The following is a 19,571-nucleotide window of genomic DNA, read 5'->3' as shown; positions in this document are numbered from 1 at the left end:
AACTCAGAGTATGCTATTCTGTTCTTCTGAAATAGACTACATTTTCTTCATATCATGTTTCTTTAGACTGTCTAAAATAAATAATGCATTTATTGTGACGTTGTAGGCTACATTAAATGGATTTATTAGACATTTTAAAATGTAGACATTCTGAAGGTCTGCATCAGGGGCTTGAAGGCTATGCGTGGAAGCCAGGAGATGCTAAAAGTATTTATGCTAATTACAGGTCAATTAAGGTGAGACCGGCAGTTATTTGCTTGACAACCACCTCCCACAACATTTCCTGACCGCCACAGCCCTAAGTCCACCTGTAGTAAATTCAAAAAGATTGCACATGATTTGGAAAGGCACACACCTGTCTATATAAGGTACCACAGTTGACTGTGCATGTCAGAGCAAAAACCAAGCCATGAGGTCGGAGGAATTGTCCGTAGAGCTCCGAGACAGGATTGTGTCGAAGGAACAGGGGAAGGGTACCAAAAAATGTCTGAAGTATTGAAGGTCTCTAAGAACAAAGTGGCCTTCATCATTCTTAAATGGAAGAAGTTTGGAACCACCAACACTCTTCCTAGAGTTGGCCGCCTGGCCAAGAAAGGCCTTGGTCAGGGAGGTGACCAAGAACCCGATGGTCACTCTGACAGAGCTCCAGAGTTCCTCTGTGGAGACAGGAGAACCTTCCAGAAGGACAACCATCTCTGCAGCACTCCACCAATCAGGCCTTTATGGTAGAGTGGCCAGATGGAAGCCACTCCTCAGTAAAAGGCACATGACAGCCCGCTTGGAGTTTGCCAAAAGGCACCTAAAGGACTCTCAGACCATGAGAAAAAAGATTATCTGGTCTGATGAAACCAAGATTCTCTGACCTGAATGCCAAGCGTCACGTCTGGAGGAAACCTGGCACCATCCCTACGTTGAAGCATGGTGGTGGTAGCATCATGTTGTGGGGATGTTTTTCAGCCGCAGGGACTGGGAGACTAGTTTGGATCGAGGGAAAGATGAATGGAGCAAAGTCTAGATCCTTGATGAAAACCTGATCCAGAGCGCTCAGGACCTCAGATTGGGGCGAAGGTTCACCTTCCAACAGGACAACGACCCTAAGCACACAGCCAAGACAACGCAGGAGTGGCTTCAGGACAAGTTCTGAATGTCCTTGAGTGGCCCAGCTAGAGCCCGAACTTGAACCCAAACAAACATCCCTGGAGAGACCTGAAAATAGCTGTGCAGCGACACTCCCCATCCAACCTGACAGAGCTTGAGAGGATCTGCAGAGAAGAATAGGAGAAACTCCCCAAATACAGGTGTGCCACGCTTGTTGCGTCATACCCAAGAAGACTCGGGGCTGTAATCGCTGCCAAAAGTGCTTAAACAAAGTACTGAGTAAAGGGTCTGAATACTTATATAAATGTCATATTTCAGTTTTAAATGTTTATACATTTGCCAAAAATTCTAAACTTTATCTTTTTCTTTTGTCATTATGTGGTATTGTGTGTAGATTTATGAGGGGGGAAGAAAACGAATCAATTTTTGAATAAAGCTGTAACAACAAAATGTGGAAAAAGTGAAGGGGTCTGAATACTTTCTGAATGCACTGTAGTTACAACAATGGTTAACAATGGTTAAAATAAATTACAACGATTCGGTTACCCATTTACTTGTGCTTGCCAATGTCATACAGTCTGGCTGCTTGTTGGCTACATCTGCTAGTCAAATAGGGGAGCAACAGCCTGACAGTCCACACACCTGAAGCATATTATCGTCAGGCAGGCTAGTGATGTGACGATTGATACTGGAGCTCCGATTCAGATTTCAAAGCACTACTGATCTAACACAATGTACCGATTTTAAGCTTTGTTTGATCACGTGGTTTTAACCAATCAGCTTTCAGGATTAGACCAACCCATTGTATAAATGGCCATTATAAACTGGGTGGTTTGAGCCCTGAATGCTGATTGGCTGACAGCCGTGGTATATCAGACCGTATACCACGGGTATGACAAATCATGTATTTTTACTGCTCTAATTACGTTGGTAACTAGTTTATAATAGCAGTAAGGCACATTGCGTCGTGCTTGAGAACAGCCCTTAGCTGTGGTAAATTGGCCATATACCATACCCCCTCAGGCCTTATTGCTAAATATACCACGGCTAAGGGCTGTGGCACTCCGCATTGTGTCGTACTAAGAACAAACCTTAGCTGTGGTATATTGGCCATATACTGTCGTGTATTAATGTGACATACTGATATAGGACGTCACCACGTCATTAAAGGAATGGAGGGTTTGTTACACCGACAGTGATGGAGTAAAGACATCTTGAAGTTTACCTCTGAGTCTGGTTGATTCAATTCAGTATCACATCCAAATTTAGCACAATTTGTAAGTATAGGATTGAACATATACCATGATTCAAATAATCAAAGCGTGATGATGAGTTGGTTATTTGAATCAGTTGTGTAGTGCTAGGGCAAAAACCAAAATGTGCACCCAGCCTCAGGACTGAGTTTAGGAAACACTGTTCTACAGTGCGGATTATTTAAGTGATAATGCCTATATATCCTCCAAACACCGGCTTCGAGGGCATTATCAGTTTTATACAACGGGTTACCAACATATTCAAATAATGATTTACATATTTTCATTAAAAAAATGTATTTAATGAATTCATTCATACTATTTCATCCTTCCACAAGATAAAGTCCCAGCACAAATCTAGGGTTGCTACCCAAACTGTCTGGTCGTTCGTTATATCGGTTCAGTTGCTAGAGACGTGACATACTGGCTGGCAATGTTCGTATCCCTTGCTTGCTAGCTAGCCAACTACGGATAAATTACAGTCACGTCAAACAGTGCAGCCAGAATAACAGCAAATTAGCTCCATTTGCTTTTGTTTAAGCTGTTTTCTAGTGACATTTATTTTGACACATCCATAACAATGAGCTAATGATGCGCGATTTCGCCTGGTGTAGAAAATGTGCTCTCTAGTCAGGACACTGTTGTTCAGAGGAGCTAGCCAACAACACAGCTAACGCGACGACTTCAAGATGACGCTTGAAAGACAGCAAACTAGTTGCACTTTGTTTCTTTGACCTGTTTTCTATTGATAGTTCTTTGTATATATCCATTAAAATGATTCTGATTCATGATTTCGACTGGCTGAGAAAAACTGCCTGCCTGTTTGCTCATCCCGACTCCCGACATGTGCATTACTATGGGACAGCTGGAGATTAAATTTGAATATTGAAACAATGTTGCAAAAGTCGGAGAGACAGACAGCTAGGTTTATACAAATCTCCGCTGTTGAAAACGTAATGATAGTCTAAAAGAAATGTGAGATCATGTCTAGATGCTTTTTATCATGGAGATCAAGTTAATCAATTGCCTGGCTGGGCTGATGAGACAGTGGATTGCACAGTCAGATGGAACAGAGTAAATAGGCATTTATTTATTTTTAATTTTACCCCCTTTTCTCCCCAATTTTCGTGGTATCCAATTGCTAGTAATTACTATCTTGTCTCATCGCTACAACTCCCGTACGGGCTCGGGAGAGACGAAGGTCGAAAGCCATGCGTCCTCCGAAACACAACCCAACCAAGTGTAACGGATGTGAAATGGCTAGCTAGTTAGCGGTGGTGCGCGCTAATAGCGTTTCAATCGGTTACGTCACTCGCTTTGAGACCTTGAAGTAGTGGTTCCCCTTGCTCTGCAAGGGCCTCGGCTTTTGTGGAGCGATGGGTAACGATGCTTCGTGGGTGACTGTTGTTGATGTGTGCAGAGGGTCCCTGGTTCGCGCGAGGGGACGGTCTACTGTTACACTACTGTTACACTACTGTTACACAGGTCTACTGTTACACGGTCTACTGTTACACGTCCTAGCTTTAGCCAGTGATAATTTGTGGAATAGACACCGGGTGGAATGCATTTCTATCAGTGGATTCGTTTAGCTGCGACAGTGGATTCGTTTCTATCATTTATTTAATATCTCAATGTTCAAAGTTTAGCCGATTTCAACAACATGCACTCAATTAGTATTTTGTAGCATTGCCTTTAAATTGTTTAACTTGGGTCCAACGTTTCGGGTAGCCTTCCACAAGCTTCCCACAATAAGTTGGGTGAATTTTGGGCCATTCCTCTTGACAGAGCTGGTGTAACAGGGTCAGGTTTGTAGGCCTCCTTGCTCGCACATGCTTTTTCAGTTCTGCCCACAAATTTCCTATAGGATTGAAGTCAGGGCTTTGTGATGGCCACTCCTGTCACAAATCCCGTCGAAGATGGTGCCTCTTCACCGGCCTACTAGCTGCCATTGATTCCCTTCTTTTTGTTTCTGTTAGTTTGGGCTGATTGGGTACACCTGTTTTGAGTTTAGTTTTGTGGGTAGGCTATTTAAGGGCAGTAGGCCCGCCGGCTTTTGTGCGGGCTTGTTTTTCTGTTCGTTGGTGTTGGAATTTAGGTGGATGCTATTTTTCCGGACAGTTTAGTCCTGTGTGTTTGGACTGGTATTTTTCATGCGCCTGTGTGTTGGGCATGACCGTTTTCACTGTCGTCAGGAATAAAAATCCACGTTCTGAACTAACCTGCTCTCTGCGCTTGACTCCTCCACCCAGTAATCCTAGAGGTTCTGACAACTCCAATACCTTGACTTTGTTGTCCTTAAGCCATTTTGCCACAACTTTGGAAGTGTGCTTGGGGTCATTGTCCATTTGGAAGACCCATTTGCGACCAAGCTTTAACTTCCTGACTAATGTCTTGATATGTTGCTTCAATATATCCACATAATTTTCCAGCCTCATGATGCCATCTATTTTGTGAAGTGCACCAGTCCCTCCTGCAGCAAAGCACCCCCACAACATGATGCTGCCACCCCCGTGCTTCACGTCGGGATGGTGGTCTTTGGCTTGCAAGCCTCCCTCTTTTTCCTCCAAACATAACGATGGTCATTATGGCCAAACAGTTCTATTTTTGTTTCATCAGACCAGAGGACACTGGGATTCTCTGCCTCTAAACCTATTACAGGAGCTGAGTCACTGGCTTACTGGTGCTCTTTCATGCCGTCCCTAGGAGGGGTGCGTCACTTGAGTGGGTTGAGTCACTGACGTGATCTTCCTGTCTGGGTTGGTGCCCCCCTTTGGTTGTGCCGTGGCGGAGCTCTTTGTGGGCTATACTCGGCCTTGTCTCAGGATGGTAAGTTGCTGGTTGAAGATATCCCTCTAGTGGTGTGGGGGCTGTGCTTTGGCAAAGTGGGTGGGGTTATATCCTTCCTGTTTGGCCCTGTACGGGGGTATCATCGGATGGGGCCACAGGGTCTCCTGACCCCTCCTGTCTCAGCCTCCAGTATTTATGCTGCAGTAGTTTATGTGTCGGGGGGCTAGGGTCAGTTTGTTATATCTGGAGTACTTCTCCTGTCTTATCCGGTGTCCTGTGTGAATTTAAGTATGCTCTCTCTAATTCTCTCTTTCTCTCGGAGGACCTGAGCCCTAGGACCATGCCTCAGGACTACCTGGCATGATGACTCCTTGCTGTCCCCAGTCCACCTGGCCGTGCTGCTGCTCCAGTTTCAACTGTTCTGCCTGCGGCTATGGAACCCTGACCTGTTCACCGGACGTGCTACCTGTCCCAGACCTGCTGTTTTCAACTCTCTAGAGACCGCAGGAGTGGTAGTGATACTCTTAATGATCGGCTATGAAAAGTAAACTGACATTTTCTCCTGAGGTGCTGACTTGCTGCACCCTCGACAACTACTGTGATTATTATTATTTGACCATGCTGGTCATTTATGAACATTTGAACATCTTGGCCATGTTCTGTTATAATCTCCACCTGGCACAGCCAGAAGAGGACTGGCCACCCCTCATAGCCTGGTTCCTCTCTAGGTTTCTTCCTAGTGGTTGTTCCACTGGATATCATAAGGTGAATGCACCAATTTGTAAGTCGCTCTGGATAAGAGCGTCTGCTAAATGACTTAAATGTAATGTAAATGTAGTACAGAGAATTAAGTCAATCCACAAGTCCAAATCCCTATCAATGGCTAATTTAGGAAAGGGACAATTTTAGCTAGCTAGCCACTGGAGGACAACAACACAACAAGATGCAACAATTGAAGTGTTTTCTGTCAATGATGTATGCTCTCAATGCGATTTGAGAGGAGTGACACCAAATCCAAACTGGCTTTTTTTCGGTGTGCCAGGACCATTCACAGTTGAGCTTGCTCAGTTTAGCTCAACACTAATTGGCTATTACTTCATACTTTTTTTTATCAAGGAAGAACAAACGCTTGCTGGCTTCCCTTGCATTCAATGCTACGGGCGGCAACTATGTCATACTTTTTATGACCAGACAGCATCAGATAGATTGCCTACACATACAGAGACAGAGCGGTGCTGTTTTGCTCGCTTGGATGCATTCTCTGGTGAGATACATTCAGCCTCTGGTGAATTGAATGAAAATTATGAAACAGAGAGATGAAAGACATTTTTTACATGTTTTTTCTTGGTACATTTATTGGGGAAAGCCTGGCATCCATGAATACAAGCCTTGGTATAAAAGGAATGATCAACTCGGGGCTCTATGAATTCTCTGTAAAATATTGCAACTCTGTGGAAGGTTAGTTCCACTCCGCTAGCGCTTGGAAAACACCTTCCACATCATTCATTATTTTCCATAGAACGCATAGCCCGTCGTTGATTATCCCTTACATAATTTGTTTTGCTGATACTCATACTGGACCATATAGCCTACTGGTTTGGGATACTTTCACCCCTAATTTAGATATGTTTCTGCTTATAATTTCCGCCATTTGGTAGGCTATATTATAATTTCCGAAATTTGGTTGGCCATTTCTTTGTCAACTATAGTTAGATACATGCAGCTTCTCTTCTGTCATTACTTGTTGCCCTAGAAGACTAAATAAAGTAGTGCTCACCAGAATAATGTCTTACAACGATAGAATGAACCCATTAGCTAGTAATCTAGTTAACACCGGTAAAGTTGTCTGTTTCATTTAGGGACTGGGGAGAAAACGCAATTACTCCCAAACTGGAAAACAATTCCTGTGCAAAACATTTTTATGTAATGTTTGACCGGTTTTAAGGAAATGAAGAGCTGAGAAAATGATTAAACACGTTTCATGACTTCAGTTCATCTTGGGTGCATATTTTATGTGGTTGAAATATTGTCTGCTTCAGTGGAGGATCCTCAGAGGAGGAAGGGGAGGACCATCTCAGTGAATTTCATTCCTCAATGAAGTTATCCTTTTTCGATGAAACTATACTAAATATAATCACGTCACCAAATAATTTGTTGAAACACACTATTTTGCAATGAAGGTCTACAGTAGCCTCAACAGCACTCTGCAGGGTAGCACCATGGTGTAGCCGGAGGACAGTTACTGTAGCTTCTGTCCTCCTCTGGGTACATTGACTTCAATAAAAAACCTAGGAGGCTCATGGTTCTCACACCTTTCCATAGACTTAAACAGTAATTATGACAACTTCTGGAGGAAGTCTTCCAACCTATCAGAGCTCTTGCAGCATGATCTGACATGTTGTCCACCCCAAAAAAGGATCAGAGAGTGAATCTAGTACTGAAATCCTAAGCTGCTAGCTAGCTAGCACCGCAGTGCATAAAATGTGGTGAGTAGTTGACTCAAAGAGAGAGAAAGACAAGAGTTGAACAGTTTTGAACAAATTAATTTCTTTGAAAATGAAGGAAAAGCAAGAGCGAGAGATATTTGGTCATTTTTTTTCAGTTTCACTTACTTAGCCTACTCAAACACCCTGCTCAAACATAGGGAATCTATGTTAGCTAGCTGGCTATGACTATCCAACACAACACTTGAACTCTTCCAAGTCAAGGTAAGCTTTTGGTTTTACGAATTTATTGCCACCAGGGCCTGCCGGTGTAAGTGCTAAACTGCTTACTGACTGTACACTGTAATGTTGCTGCATGATTGTAGCGGGTTTACTAACTAACACGTTAGTTCTATTAGCTATGATTACTATGACGTTACTTTAGCTAATATTGTGACAACGATGTAGGCTGTTTTTTGCCTGGTCACGTACTGATGTGATGTGCATTGAAGTCCACAAGCGAAGGGACAATGTGAGAGGAGAGCGCATAGATGCGAGAAGGAATACAACGTGGCTGCTATGAAAGCGAACTGTGTTTATGTATCTACTTCCGGCGCCGACAGAGATGGCCGCCTCGCTTCGCGTTCCTAGGAAACTATGCAGTATTTAGTTTTTTTACGTGTTATTTCTTACATTGGTACCCCAGGTAATCTTAGGTTTCATTACATACAGTCGGGAGGAACTACTGAATATAAGAGCAACGTCAACTCACTATCATTACGACCAGGAATATGACTCTCCCGAAGCGGATCCTGTGTTTTGCCTTCCACCCAGTACAATGGATCGGATCCCAGCCGGCGACCCTAAACAACGACGCCGTAAAAGGGGCAAACGAAGCGGTCTTCTGGTCAGGCTTCGGAGACGGGCACATCGCGCTCCACTCCCTAGCATACTACTCGCCAATGTCCAGTCTCTTGACAACAAGGTTGATGAAATCCGAGCATGGGTAGCATTCCAGAGAGACATCAGAGACTGTAACGTTCTTTGCTTCACGGAAACATGGCTCACTCGAGAGACGCTAACAGAGTCGGTGCAGCCAGCTGGTTTCTTCACGCATCGCGCCGACAGAAACAAACATCTTTCTGGTAAGAAGAGGGGCGGGGGGGTATGCCTTATGATTAACGAGACGTGGTGTGATCATAACAACATACAGGAACTCAAGTCATTCTGTTCACCTGACTTAGAATTCCTCACAATCAAATGTCGACCGCATTATCTACCAAGGGAATTCTCTTCGATTATAATCACAGCCGTATATATTCCCCCCCAAGCAGACACATCGATGGCCCTGAACGAACTTTATCTGACTCTTTGTAAACTGGAAACCACACACCCTGAGGCTGCATTCATCGTAGCTGGGGATTTTAACAAGGCTAATCTGAAAACAAAACTCCCTAAATTCTATCAGCATATCGATTGTGCTACCAGGGCTGGTAAAACCCTGGATCATTGTTATTCTAACTTCCACGACGCATATAAGGCCCTCCCCCGCCCTCCTTTCGGAAAAGCTGACCACGACTCCATTTTGTTGCTTCCAGCCTACAAACAGAAACTAAAACAAGAAGATCCAGCGCTCAGGTCTGTTCAATGCTGGTCCGACCAATCTGATTCCACGCTTCAAGACTGCTTCGATCACGTGGATTGGGATATGTTCCGCATTGCGTCCAACAACAACATTGACGAATACGCTGATTCGGTGAGCGAGTTCATTAGAAAGTGCATCGGCGACGTAATACCCACAGCAACGATTAAAACATTCCCAAACCAGAAACCGTGGATTGATGGCAGCATTCGCGTGAAACTGAAAGCGCGAACCACTGCTTTTAACCAGGGCAAGGTGACCGGAAACATGACCGAATACAAACAGTGTAGCTATTCCCTCTGCAAGGCAATCAAACAAGCTAAGTGCCAGTATAGAGACAAAGTAGAGTCGCAATTCAACAGCTCAGACACAAGAGGTACAGTGGGGAGAACAAGTATTTGATACACTGCCGATTTTGCAGGTTTTCCTACTTACAAAGCATGTAGAGGTCTGTAATTTTTATCATAGGTACACTTCAACTATGAGAGATGGAATCTAAAACAAAAATCCAGAAAATCACATTGTATGATCTTTAAGTAATTAATTTGCATTTTATTGCATGACATAAGTATTTGATACATCAGAAAAGCAGAACTTAATATTTGGTACAGAAACCTTTGTTTGCAATTACAGAGATCATACGTTTCCTGTAGTTCTTGACTAGGTTTGCACACACTGCAGCAGGGATTTTGGCCCACTCCTCCCTACAGATCTTCTCCAGATCCTTCAGGTTTCGGGGCTGTCGCTGGGCAATACGGACTTTCAGCTCCCTCCAAATATTTTCTATTGGGTTCAGGTCTGGAGACTGGCTAGGCCACTCCAGGACCTTGAGATGCTTCTTACGGAGCCACTCCTTAGTTGCCATGGCTGTGTGCTTCGTGTCGTTGTCATGCTGGAAGACCCAGCCACGACCCATCTTCAATGCTCTTACTGAGGGAAGGAGGTTGTTGGCCAAGATCTCGCGATACATGGCCCCATCCATCCTCCCCTCAATACGGTGCAGTCGTCCTGTCCCCTTTGCAGAAAAGCATCCCCAAAGAATGATGTTTCCACCTCCATGCTTCACGGTTGGGATGGTGTTCTTGGGGTTGTACTCATACTTCTTCTTCCTCCAAACACGGCGAGTGGAGTTAGACCAAAAAGCTCTATTTTTGTCTCATCAGACCACATGACCTTCTCCCATTCCTCCTCTGGATCATCCAGATGGTCATTGGCAAACTTCAGACAGGCCTGGACATGCACTGGCTTAAGCAGGGGGACCTTGCGTGCGCTGCAGGATTTTAATCCATGACGGCGTAGTGTGTTACTAATGGTTTTCTTTGAGACTGTGGTCCCAGCTCTCTTCAGGTCATTGACCAGGTCCTGCCGTGTAGTTCTGGGCTGATCCCTCACCTTCCTCATGATCATTGATGCCCCACGAGGTGAAATCTTGCATGGAGCCCCAGACCGAGGGTGATTGACCGTCATCTTGAACTTCTTCCATTTTCTAATAATTGCGCCAACAGTTGTTTCCTTCTCACCAAGCTGCTTGCCTATTGTCCTGTAGCCCATCCCAGCCTTGTGCAGGTCTACAATTCTATCCCTGATGTCCTTACACAGCTCTCTGGTCTTGGCCATTGTGGAGAGGTTGGAATCTGTTTGATTGTGTGTGGACAGGTGTCTTTTATACAGGTAACGAGTTCAAACAGGTGCAGTTAATACAGGTAATGAGTGGAGAACAGGAGGGCTTCTTAAAGAAAAACTAACAGGTCTGTGAGAGCCGGAATTCTTACTGGTTGGTAGGTGATCAAATACTTATGTCATGCAATAAAATGCAAATTAATTATTTAAAAATCATACAATGTGATTTTCTGGATTTTTGTTTTAGATTCCGTCTCTCACAGTTGAAGTGTACCTATGATAAAAATTACAGACCTCTACATGCTTTGTAAGTAGGAAAACCTGCAAAATCGGCAGTGTATCAAATACTTGTTCTCCCCACTGTATGTGGTAGGGTCTACAGTCAATCACGGATTACAAAAAGAAAACCAGCCCCATCGCGGACCAGGATGTCTTGCTCCCAGACAGACTAAATAACTTTTTTGCTCGCTTTGAGGACAATACAGTGCCACTGACACGGCCCGCTACCAAAACCTGCGAGCTCTCCTTCACTGCAGCCGAGGTGAGTAAAACATTTAAACGTGTTAACCCTCGCAAGGCTGCAGGCCCAGACGGCATTCCCAGCCGCGTCCTCAGAGCATGCGCAGACCAGCTGGCTGGTGTGTTTACTGACATATTCAATCAATCCTTATCCCAGTCTGCTGTTCCCACATGCTTCAAGAGGGCCACCATTGTTCCTGTTCCCAAGAAAGCTAAGGTAACTGAGCTAAACGACTACCGCCCCGTAGCACTCACTTCCGTCATCATGAAGTGCTTTGAGAGACTAGTCAAGGACCATATCACCTCCACCCTACCTGACACCCTAGACCCACTCCAATTTGCTTACCGACCCAATAGGTCCACAGACGACGCAATCGCAACAACACTGCACACTGCCCTAACCCATCTGGACAAGAGGAATACCTATGTGAGAATGCTGTTCATCGACTACAGCTCAGCATTTAACACCATAGTACCCTCCAAACTCGTCATCAAGCTCGAGACCCTGGGTCTCGACCCCGACCTGTGTAACTGGGTACTGGAATTCCTGACGGGCCGCCCCGAGGTGGTGAGGGTAGGTAACAACATCTCCACCCCGCTGATCCTCAACACTGGGGCCCCACAAGGGTGCGTTCTGAGCCCTCTCCTGTACTCCCTGTTCACCCACGACTGCGTGGCCATGCACGCCTCCAACTCAATCATCAAGTTTGCGGACGACACTACAATGGTAGGCTTGATTACCAACAACGACGAGACGGCCTACAGGGAGGAGGTGAGGGCCCTCGGAGTGTGGTGTCAGGAAAATAACCTCACGCTCAACGTCATCATAACAAAGGAGATGATTGTGGACTTCAGGAAACAGCAGAGGGAGCACCCCCCTATCCACATCGACGGGACAGTAGTGGAGAGGGTAGTAAGTTTTAAGTTCCTCGGTGTACACATCACGGACAAACTGAATTGGTCCACCCACACAGACAGCGTTGTGAAGAAGGCGCAGCAGCGCCTCTTCAACTTCAGGAGGCTGAAGAAATTTGTTTTGTCACCAAAAGCACTCACAAACTTCTACAGATGCACAATCGAGAGCATCCTGTCGGGCTGTATCACCGCCTGGTACGGCAACTGCTCCGCCCACAATCGTAAGGCTCTCCAGAGGGTAGTGAGGTCTGCACAACGCATTACCGGGGGCAAACTACCTGCCCTCCAGGACACCTACACCACCCGATGTCACAGGAAGGCCATAAAGATCATCAAGGACAACCACCCGAGCCACTGCCTGTTCACCCCGCTATCATCCAGAAGGCGAGGTCAGTACAGGTGCATCAAAGCAGGGACCGAGAGACTGAAAAACAGCTTCTATCTCAAGGCCATCAGACTGTTAAACAGCCACCACTAACATTTAGTGGCCGCTGCCAACATACTGACTCAACTCCAGCCACTTTAATAATGGGAATTGATGGAAATGTATGTAAAAATGTATCACTAGCCACTTTAAACAATGCCACTTAATATAATGTTTACATACCCTACATTACTCATCTCATATGTATATACTGTACTCTATATCATCTACTGCATCTTGCCTTATGTAATACATGTATCACAAGCCACTTTAAACTATGCCACTTTATGTTTATATACCCTACATTACTCATCTCATATGTATATACTGTACTCTATACCATCTACTGCATCTTGCCTATGCCGTTCTGTACCATCACTCATTCATATATCTTTATGTACATATTCTTTATCCCTTTACACTTGTGTGTATAAGGTAGTAGTTGTGGAATTGTTAGGTTAGATTACTCGTTGGTTATTACTGCATTGTCGGAACTAGAAGCACAAGCATTTCGCTACACTCGCATTAACATCTGCTAACCATTTGTGTGACAAATAAAATTTGATTCGATTTGATGTGTGATCAGGGGTGTATTCATTCCGACGATTCTGTTAAAAAACTTTCTTAAAAATGAAGCAAACAGAACAAAACGGGGATAAACATACCTGAATTTGTCCAATAGAAACCCTATATCTATTGGACTTATGATTACACCCTATATCAATCAGCTAGATGCAGGGAAGAGTGTGCAAGGCAGTAATGAATGTGTCCCTGTCTGTCCATGTGTCACCTCAAAATTCTCTCTCGAACTGTGTGCACCTACCTTGTAAACTTTTATTCATAGGCTAGGTTGTAGCAACCTCATGATGGGTATAGGAAAGATTTGAGTATCATGTAGTAGCTTAAACCTATTGATGTTACATTGAACAGGAAGAATGGAATATGAATGACAGTCATCCAACATGCTGTAATTGAAATAAGGCCATGCTCATTAGGGGGAAAAAATGGTCCTCCATCTTAAACAGCACTGTCCGCTACTGGTCTGCTTGCATAACAGTGTCAAAGATAGCACCTTTAAAAAAATCGGAATTGGGCTGCCCATAGTAATGACCATCAAGAAGAGGTATATCATTGGTAAGGATATTTTTGTAGCTGTTAAGTTGTATGTTTTTTTCTCTCCAGTGGAAACTAACTTCTAAGGCTGTGTTTAGACAAGCAGCCCAATTCTGATATTGTTTTCATTAATTGTTCTTTTGACCAATCAGGTCAGCTCTGAAAAAGATCAAAAAAATCATTTCACATCAGGTCGAAAGACCAATTAGTGGGCATAAATATCAGAATTGGGCTGCCGGTGTAAATGCAGCCTAACATCCCCTCCCACCATGCCAGTGATAAAGCAAGGGGAAGGGGACTCTTGTGTGGTCTACTAAATAAAAAAACTTGTCAGTTGGGGAAATATTTTGTGGTCCTCAAAATAAAAGTTGTGGTCTATTACATATGGAAAAACAAAGCAAACTGTTAAAAACAAAAAGATTAAGGTAATCAACATAAAATACCTTGGGTTTACAATTACCATAATGTATTTCTTTTTTATTATTTTACATTCTGCTTATTCTCCAATCTTCATGTCATTAATTACAATTTAAATGCTTTATTAGCACCCTTTTAAGAGTATTTATTTGACATGGGATGGTCCCAATTCTAAGGCCACGTTGGTTGCTTCAGATAAATACCTTGTTATAAAGGGCCTTGATCTAGCCAATTCTTCAATCATAATCTCAGTAGTTAACCAGATAATTACGCTACAGTTTGTGTACATCTGAGATGCAACATTTTGTATCAAATGTGAATTAAATCCAGTATTGGAAGAAGACATGATCAACATGGAGGTAGATGTTAGCCATTGCAGCACAGGTGACTGTGTGGTTTTATATCCTCACCCTGTAGGCACAAGTTATATTACTACAATTTAGTCATCTAATTCCCTCCGCACTTAAGCTACAGTAGCCTACCTTCAATAGCTTTTTTCTTAATTTGTCCAGTTTTACCCATAAGAGAATAGGTCCACCAACTATTACCCCCCACTGTTGGCCATAATAAAAAAATTGCAGGAATAATAGCGCTTAGGTTAAAGATCACAGAAGGTAGGTGACACTATAATTGGGGAGGACGTGCTTGTGGTAATGGCTGGAGCGGAATTAGTGGAATGGTATCAAATACATCAAACACATGGTTTCCATGTGTTTGACGCCATTACATTTGCTCCGTTCCAGACATTATTATGAGCCGTCCTCCCCTCAGCAGCCTCCTGTGCAACAGATCTAGGTTCAGATTGCTCTATCCACAATTCTAGAGGGAGTCGGCCCCTTTAACAGTGGTGAGGCGCAACTTCTACCAAGCCTTGTCACACACTATGTGCTGTAATCAACTCTTCTATCGTTGTATTGGCACACTTTAATCAGAGAATTGACTTATACATGAGCAACTACAGTCGTGGCCAAAAGTTTTGAGAATGACACAAATATACATTTTCACAATTTGCATATACTCCAGAATGTTATGAAGAGTGATCAGTTGAATTGCAATTAATTGCAAAGTCCCTCTTTGCCATGCAAACGAACTGAATCCCCAAAAAACATTTCCACTGCATTTCAGCCCTGCCACAAAAGGACCAGCTGACATGTCAGTGATTCTCTCGTTAACACAGGTGTGAGTGTTGACGAGGACAAGGCTGGAGATCACTCTGTCATGCTGATTGAGTTTGAATAACAGACTGGAAGCTTCAAAAGGAGGGTGGTGCTTGGAATCATTGATCTTCCTCTGTCAACCATGGTTACCTGCAAGGAAACATGTGCCGTCATCATTGCTTTGCACAAAACGGGCTTCACAGGCAAGGATATTGCTGCCAGTAAGATTGCACCTAAATCAACCATTTATCGGATCATCAAGAACTTCAAGGAGAGCGGTTCAATTGTTGTGAAGAAGGCTTCAGGGCGCCCAAGAAAGTCCAGCAAGAACCAGGACCATCTCCTAAAGTTAATTCAGCTGCGGGATCGGGGCACCACCAGTACCACCGTCTGCATGCACAGTGATGCGAAGACTTTTGGAGGATGGCCTGTAGTCAAGAAGGGCAGCAATGAAGCCACTTCTCTCCAGGAAAAACATCAGGGACAGACTGTTATTCTGCAAAAGCTACAGGGATTGGACTGCTGAGGACTGGGGTAAAGTCATTTTCTCTGATGAATCCCCATTCCGATTGTTTAGGGTACCCGGAAAAAAGCTTGTCCCGAGAAGACAAGGTGAGCGCTACCATCAGTCCTGTGTCATGCCAACAGTAAAGCGTCCTGAGACCATTCATGTGTGGGGTTGCTTCTCAGCCAAGGGAGTGGGCTCACTCACAATTTTGCCTAAGAACACAGCCATGAATAAAGAATGGTACCAACACATCCTCCGAGAGCAACTTCTCCCAACCATCCAGGAACAGTTTGGTGACGAACAATGCCTTTTCCAGCATGATGGAACACCTTGCCATAAGGCAAAAGTGATAACTAAGTGGCTCGGGGAACAAAACAACAATATTTTAGGTCCATGGCCAGGAAACTCCCCAGACCTTAATCCCATTGAGAACTTGTGGTCAATCCTCAAGAGGTGGGTAGACAAACAAAAACCCACAAATTCTGACAAACTCCAAGCAGTGATTATGCAAGAATGGGCTGCCATCAGTCAGGATGTGGCCCAGAAGTTAATTGACAGCATGCCAGGGCAGATTTCAGAGGTCTTGAAAAAGAAGGGTCAACACTGCAAATATTGACTCTTTGCATCAACTTCATGTAGTTGTCAATAAAAGCCTTTGACTTATGAAATGCTTGTAACTATACTTCAGTATTCCATAGTAACATCTGACAAAAATATCTAAAGACACTGAGGCAGCAAACTTTGTGGAAATTAATATTTGTGTTATTCTCAAAAGTTTTGGCCACATGTATGTGTCTAAAATATCTGGCCTATGACACAGCTTGACCAACAAAGTGCCAGGGTAATACAACAGCAGCAAATAAAACGAGTGTAATTTCAGGTATGCATACGGATAAAATAATTAAACAAATGCTTAGTGGTTTACTTAGCACATTCACAAAGAGTGAATAACAGTCTATTACTGCAATACATGAACTGTTAAATAGTCATATATCCACACATTTATTTTAATACATACATAAAATGACTATTGAGCTACATTTCCTCTAGGAAACTAAGACTGTATCCATAAAGATATTTGAAAGAGGCTTTGATTGTACAGAGAACATGAAACACATGGTAGACTGTCCGTTCGTTCACATATAAAACTGTCACTTGTAACATGTTATAAAAGTGTGCTGACTGGTAGAGAACCTTTGCATCCAGATTTTCTGTGTGCAGTGGTAGCCTGAATCAGCAACCTAGAACTCAGTTATGCCATGATAGTTCTGCAGTGGTTTTCTACATAGGTTCCGACCACCGTGCTCCCTCACTTGTTTCTCTGTGGCCAGATACCACTTCTTCACCTTGGTGTTCTCCATCACGTCGTAAAAGGCCTCCAGGTCCTCCATGGATCGGAGGACTCCATACACCGCCTTCAGGAAGAAAGAGGTTATCAGCAGTGTAAATAATGAAGTCAAGAGTTGGGTGTCTTGAAAAAAGCTTAAAATAAAATGTATTATTATTCAATTGAGGTCCCTTGTCAACATGTGTATTCAATTTAACACGTCAATATAAATTGTACCCAACTGAAATGGAATTTCCTTTCAAACTGTCACAACAACCCAACAAATCTTACCAGATCAGCGAGGTTGGGTTTGTCACCACCCATGAATTTCCTCTTCCTCCCAATAGCTGTTATCCACTCATTCACAGCCATGTACAAATCTTCCCTGACATCGTCCTGTAACTTGTACTTATGTGGGGGCAGGAACAGTGGGGAAGACCAGGCACAAACTCACATTGACAAGCATATAGAAGAGAATGAAATTGAAAACATTCCATTTAAAATCTAGTAATTTGCAATGATTGACAGCGATCTGAAACTCACCAGATTTTCAGGACCTTGGAGGCCCAGAACATATAGAAGGCCCCTCCATACTTGGCAAAAGGAACAGAACCAAAGTTGCCCTCACGCACTATGTGGTCATAGGTGGCTAAGGCCTCAGCGGGAGTCCTGTACACATTAGGCTTTATTCGATTCACGAGCCAGTCATCGGCCCACTGACGCCATCGTACCTCCTCCCTGGAAAAAAGGACAGACAGATTTTCCCAGTCCAAAAACGACCTCTAGCTAGCCCATACCCCCTATGAAGTTATGTAGATCTGAAAGAACTGGAATCAATTTGGAGGGTAGCTCCACCCTACCCTGTGAACGGTGACATTTTTCAGCCGTATTGCTTATACCTGTCACTTTACAGATGTACTCTAGTGCATGTAGAAAATATTGAACAAATCACAACAATCAAATTCTTAGATCAATACAACATAGAGCTAACTTACTTTCTGGCATTTTTAGATGTGTATACCTCAGTGATCTTAATCTCATTCAACATCACCCAGTATTTGTTAGTGTACTCCAGAACCTCATTCCCCCAGGCATTGGTAGACGGGAGTCTCGGAAAGTACTTTACAACCTCTGACATCGTTCTTTCTCTGCAAAGTCAAAGAGAACAGAGGTATCGAAATAAGTGATATTGTAGGGTTAAAATGCAATAGGTCACTTTTTATGAAATTACATTATTTACTTACTTGTCAATCATGCACGTCTTCATTGCACTGATAATGACAGATGAGTTGTTCAGTTGCTGTTTGACAAGCAATTAGAGAGATGGTTTTATTAAACTAAATTTAAAAAAAAATAGAGTACTGGCTTGAAACACTTTTTCTTCAAGTTTGAGATCTACTCGGCTTACCACAATTTCTTTCCCCTCCACCATAAGAATGGGCACCTTTTGGTACTCCGGCGACCATTTGATCTCCGTGTGCATGACAGGGTTGACTTCCACAACCGTATATGGAAGACCATAGTAGTCGAGGAATGCCCGCACTTTGCTGCAGTGTGGACAGGTCTTGTACTGGTATAAGGTAAACGTTAAGTCGGTGGCAAACGTCAGGTCGGAGCCCTGGTTTGTGGGGATGCGATATTGGCGATTGGGGAGCTGTGGGTAAATATATGATTGCATACAGTGTTTGTCCCCATATCATTATTTCTGATCCGTTGCAGCAAAACATGAGACATACTTTCAAAAGCACAGTGCAACTACATCTAGTTTTGTGGACATCCATGGAAAAGCTGAAGACCGTTAGAGAGAGCGACAGATACATCGTTATAAAGAATGCATGAGCCACAATGAATGAGGTTAAACAATGAATGACGTGACATTGAAGAGATAAAAGTATTAAGCATAAATGGTTGAAATCCTTACATTGGGCAATTCATCCTCTGCAAAATGCTGTTGAAATGAGAATTTTATGGTTTGATACAAGCCGACTCCCCCTCCGAACAAAAAAGCGAACCCAAAGACGCGCCTGTTGGTTGCGCGCAGGGGGAGAGTGGAGATGAGTTTGGATCCAAACGTGGTGCCGCCTGTGCCATATGCCCTGGCACTGCACCTCGACGGGAAATGAGATAGTGCAACTGCTAGGCTGATTTTGGCTACCGGAACCCGCAAAACATACCAACCGGTCCGACAAAAAATGTTGCAACGCGAGGCTGACATTTTTGGTTTACACAACCTTCTCCCACAATGCATCTGGTCTGGCCAAAAACAGCTAAAACGTTCGTGATCGTACACACGTGGTTATGATGTTATATCACCGGCCACGTTCCATACCGCCTGCAATGTAGTCGTGCTGCGCAACTTATTATGTGT

The 19,571-nt window shown here is 43.7% G+C and overlaps 1 protein-coding gene across 1 annotated transcript; it reads right to left on the bottom strand.

Moving 5' to 3' along the window:
• Positions 1-16,731: 16,731 nt before the first annotated feature.
• Positions 16,732-19,478, bottom strand: LOC139544277 (prostaglandin E synthase 2-like). Its single transcript, XM_071351218.1, has 7 exons — positions 19,125-19,478; positions 18,612-18,857; positions 18,448-18,503; positions 18,199-18,351; positions 17,747-17,941; positions 17,495-17,612; positions 16,732-17,291 (listed from the first exon to the last, which is right to left on the bottom strand). Exons 1-7 carry the CDS (start codon positions 19,449-19,451, stop codon positions 17,118-17,120), a joined length of 1,269 nt encoding a protein of 422 aa, XP_071207319.1. The 5' UTR covers positions 19,452-19,478; the 3' UTR covers positions 16,732-17,117.
• Positions 19,479-19,571: the final 93 nt, after the last annotated feature.

Source organism: Salvelinus alpinus, chromosome 18 (genome assembly GCF_045679555.1).
Source record: "Salvelinus alpinus chromosome 18, SLU_Salpinus.1, whole genome shotgun sequence".
Lineage (NCBI taxonomy): Eukaryota > Metazoa > Chordata > Actinopteri > Salmoniformes > Salmonidae > Salvelinus > Salvelinus alpinus.
This window is presented reverse-complemented; position numbering and strand designations above follow the sequence as displayed.